This window comes from Teleopsis dalmanni, unplaced genomic scaffold, assembly GCF_002237135.1.
Source record: "Teleopsis dalmanni isolate 2A unplaced genomic scaffold, ASM223713v2 unscaffolded_contig_1112, whole genome shotgun sequence".
Taxonomy (NCBI): Eukaryota; Metazoa; Arthropoda; class Insecta; order Diptera; family Diopsidae; genus Teleopsis; species Teleopsis dalmanni.
Genome location: NW_024032494.1, coordinates 1 through 4,801, shown reverse-complemented (window position 1 = coordinate 4,801; position 4,801 = coordinate 1). Strand labels below are relative to the sequence as shown.

Genomic DNA, 4,801 nt, shown 5'->3' with positions numbered 1-4,801 from the left:
AAGACCACTTATGACGATTATTTGGATGTACTGTCACTCGATTGAATATAAAATTATAATTATACATAAATATATAATTAAATAAATACTTTAAATATATTATATACATTTATATAAAATATATATTTTATTTAATTTCTACATATTTTCAAACTAAAAATTTTATTTTCAATCGAGTGACAATGCACTCAAATATATGCCATATATTTTATACAAATATATACTATACATTACTATTTATGTTTGCTAATATATACTATATATTACTGTATATATTATACAAACATATAAAATATATTACCATACATTCTTTACAAATATATATTATACATTTTTTACAAATATATATTATATATTTTATACAAATATATACTATATATTTTATACAAATATATGCTATACATTTTACAAATATATACTATATATTTTTGACAAATATGAACTATATATTTTTGACAAATATATAATATAAATTTTTTACAAATATATACTATACATTTATTACAAATATATACTTTACATTTTTTACAAATATATGCTATATATTTTTTACAAATATATACTATACATTTTTTACAAATATATGCTATATATTTTTGACAAATATATACTATATTTTATACAAATATATACTATATATTTTATACAAATATATATGTACTATATATTATATACAAATATATACTATATATTTATGTTTTTTGCAGGAGTTTAGGTCATTTGTTTCACATTAAATTTAAATAATATAAAAAATTTGCAAATAAAAACATTAATCTTATTTGTTAATTTCGGTCTATCTTCAGTGTTGTTGATACTTTTTTAATTCAACAAAAACTTTTTTAAATTATTTAAAATAATATAATACAAAAAACTACCTAAGGCCCGGCATAAAAACAAATTAGGTGGATACCAATATTTACAAACATAATATATATATATATATAATTAAATATATAAATAAATATATAAAATTAAATATATATTTAATTTCAATCAGGGCACCAAAAAGTATATCATCTATCGGACTCAACCTCATGCTGCCATTGGCATATATTGTTTAGAGATTTTGTAAATCACAATTACGGCATCTATAAAAATACCGCTTAACAAATAGAAAAGAAAGACTTACAGATTATTTGTTAGAAACACACTAGCATTTTTGTATATGTAATTCCAGGATGTCTTTGACCAATTCTGCATATGCTTTCGGCCTAGTATCAGGACATGCTTGTTTTGGCTACTGAAATATTTCACCACATTAGTAACCTAACAAAATATAATTCATTTAAAAATAATATAAAAACTACATAAAACACCCTACCAAGTTAGCCAACATAGCCGGGGATTTCTTGATACCCATTGAGTATGCAACATTGAGTCCGTCAATGACACAATCGTACGGTGCGGTTTCGGCAACGAATGCTTTAAATCTGTCAACTTCCTGAGGCGTCGATTTTTGAAAAACATCATTTCTAATCAGAACTTTATTTAAAAACGAATTACTAAGCTTAGCAAAATCTGCAGCACTGACAGAAATATTTTCCATTTGATTATTGCAGTTTCTACATTTGCCCGAGCGGCTAAGTTTAGATTTTGTAATGCTAAGCAAATTTTTGTTCTCTAGGCTCGTGATGTAATCAACTACTTTCTCACTTATGATGATATCATGCTGTCCAAAAAACTCTAACAATTTCTCAAATTCATGCTGGAAACTCTTGTCTGAATTCTTTGTTATTTGTTCAATGTAAGCAATGAATACTTCACATCTTGGCTGCTTGCCCGCTGTGACCATCTCATCCAATATTTGCCAACCATATGACATATCATTTGTGCTAAAAGCTTTGACAGCTACTTCGGAATACGCTGCTACCGTTGGCACTGCTGTAAGTTTCGCCATTTCAATCAACTCCTTACAGTCGCCAAATCGCTCTGTGGCCACAAGCCCATGTATAAGGTTTTCACAAGTGGTGGTGTCAAACACGTCATGCTTGCTTCTGAAGTGTGTATATATTGATAAAATTTCATTTTGTTCTTCTGGTGTCAGCGAATCAATGGAACCACCTCGTTCATGATAAGCTGTATTGTAAACTCGTAAGAGTCGCCCGAGTGTTGCCACATTGGGTTCAACATTGATCTTCTTCAAGTACTTCAAGTAATCTTTGGCTAATGGAAGCTGGTGTCCGTATTTAAATAAACCAATCATCATAGCATCTACGTTATTTGATGATATATATTTGTTATTATTTACAAGTGCTTGTTTAGCTTCTTGCCACTCCTCTACGCTGAGTTCAGTTCGGTTATCAAAAAAATTCGTATACAAATCCTGCAGTGCAGCAGCTTGCAATTTTAAAGCAGGCGATCGCTTGAACATCCCACCTCTTCGTATTGACTGAAGTAATGCACTTCTCTCATTGCAGAATTTTATTGTCGTTTTGAAATTTAGAAATTTTAAGCTATTCATTTTCGTTTTAAAATAATCCTATCTATTATTTATTATCATTGGCAATGTGTTTGAACTTAATCAGCTGCTATTTGTTTACAAAATTGCCTTGTGATGTAGTAGTGCCAAAAAAGTAATTATCCGTTACTTTGTATTCGTTACTCAAGAAATACCGGAGTAACGAATACAAACTTTTTATTGTATTCGTTACTTTTACTCATTTTACCAATGAGTAGTATTCGTTTTACCTACTCTTTTGAGTATTTGGTAACGATTACTTTCAACAGCTGTTTTCGCGGTTTAATAACAACTACTTTATTCAAAAATTTTGTTCGTTTTCAAATTTATTAAAAATGTGTGAAAATATTAATAATAAAAAAAGTGAAATTTGGATTCATTTTGAACCAGTAGGAAGTGAAAAAGCTAAATGCAGATTATGTGGAACAAACTATTCAATAAAAGGTGGTTCTACTTCAAATTTGAGAAAGCATTTAAACATTAAGCATCCCACGGTCCTAAGCGCCGTTAAACGGAATCGTGAAGTTGCTTTCCATGAAGTACTTGGCGAAGGTAAAGCAAATTTTATATATAGTTTCACTATGATAAAGCAAGTTCATTTACTATATAGGGAGTAGCAGCACTAACTCACCAACGGTAGTTCCATCAACCTCTGGTTTGGTGGCTGCACCAAGAATAACGCAAACTTCTCTTGAAAGTTTTGTAATGCGACCATTATCACTCCCACGTCAAATAAAGATTAACAACTTAATTTTGGATGTAATAGTTGAAGATGTACAGCCATTTTCTATTATTAATGACACTGGTTTTCGTAAACTCGTGTTGGGTCTCGAACCATCTTATATGTTTCCATCAAGAACAACATTTAGTACAACTTTTCTTATGGAAAAATATAATAAAGCGAAAGAATCAATATTAGATATCTTACAAGAAGCTAAAACTATTTCATTAACAACACATATGTGGACTTCTAATGCTAATGAAAGCTATTTGGCTGTGACAGCACATTTCATATCCCAAAATTGGAAATTTAACTCCTGTTTGCTTAGCTGCGTGGAATGTAGGTTCCAGCATACCTCAGAAAATTTGGCAGCAGAAATTAAGGTACATAATTAAGGCAAATAATTTTGGTTTTAATGCTATTTTACAAAACGTAATTCTTACAGCGAATAATAGATGAATGGCGTTTGACTAATAAAATATTTGCTGTAACAACAGACAATGCAGCAAATATTATACGTGCTGTTACTTTGTGTGGATGGTGTCATGTTCCATGCTTCGCTCACACATTAAATTTAATAATTCAAAAAGGCTTAAAAAATATTGAGCATATTAGACTAAAATCAAAAAACTAAACTACTAAACTTCAAGCGCAACAGAAGTTGTCCTTAAATTCAACAGTTTTAAAATTAAAAAATGATTGCCCAACTAGGTGGAATTCAACCTATTATATGTTCGATAGGATTATAAAAATAACTGAAGCTATATCAGCTACTATTGGTATTTTACGCATTCCACTGGAGGCCCTAACGGAAAATGATTGCTGTATTATAAAAGAAATTTTAAATATTTTAAAACCATTCGAACAAATTACGACGGAAATGAGCTCAGAAAATAATGTCACTCTATCTAAAGTAATTAATATTGTACGAGGATTGAATGCGGTTTTAACCAAACTTTCTAAGGAAATAACATCAATAGAAGGGAAAAAAATGGCTGAAACACTTAAGGACTCTATTTCCACCAGATTTGTTAATTTGGAAGGCAACTCCTTAATGGCGACAGCAGCGTTTCTGGACCCCAGGTTTAAAAAAAAAGCCTTTTCAAGTGATATCGCCTTTCAAACTATAAAACAAAGAGTTCAAAGTGAAATAACTGCTCTTATTAATAATAAGAGTATATCGAATGAAAGGCTATGCAATGAATCCAGGAGTACTTCAAGAAACGATGACGAGGATTTAGTTTGGCAAGATTTTGATGACTCCTTGGTGGGTAGTCAAACTCAAACTCCAACAGCCTTAGCTATAATCGAGATACGAATGTACTTAGAGGAGCCATTAGTTGATCGAAAATCAAATCCACTTGAATGGTGGAAGCAGAGAGCTTTGCTTTACCCACATTTATCAGAACTAGCAAGAAAATATTTATCAATTTTAACTACTTCAGTTCCTTCAGAACGAATTTTTTCGAAAAGTGGACAATTAATATCAGACCGGAGAAGCAGATTAAAAAGCTCAAAAATTCAACAACTCATGTTTTTGAATAAAAACAAAGAATTCTTAAAATAATTTTTATTACTAATATGTATATACATACATTATTTCATATATATATATATATATA

The 4,801-nt window shown here is 29.8% G+C and overlaps 2 protein-coding genes across 2 annotated transcripts; one reads left to right on the top strand and one right to left on the bottom strand.

The window, feature by feature from the left end:
• Window positions 1-1,057: 1,057 nt before the first annotated feature.
• On the bottom strand, window positions 1,058-2,553 carry LOC119663920 (mitochondrial ribonuclease P catalytic subunit-like). The gene is made up of 3 exons (XM_038073510.1): window positions 1,322-2,553; window positions 1,130-1,266; window positions 1,058-1,088 (listed from the first exon to the last, which is right to left on the bottom strand). Exons 1-3 carry the CDS (start codon window positions 2,459-2,461, stop codon window positions 1,058-1,060), a joined length of 1,308 nt encoding a protein of 435 aa, XP_037929438.1. The 5' UTR covers window positions 2,462-2,553.
• LOC119663919 lies at window positions 2,506-4,547 on the top strand (the record flags this gene model as incomplete). Its single annotated transcript, XM_038073509.1, has 5 exons — window positions 2,506-2,573; window positions 2,823-3,010; window positions 3,069-3,562; window positions 3,625-3,710; window positions 3,891-4,547. Coding segments are annotated over exons 1-5 (1,493 nt in total), but the record flags the coding sequence as incomplete, so codon positions are not given.
• Between the last annotated feature and the right edge of the window lie 254 nt (window positions 4,548-4,801).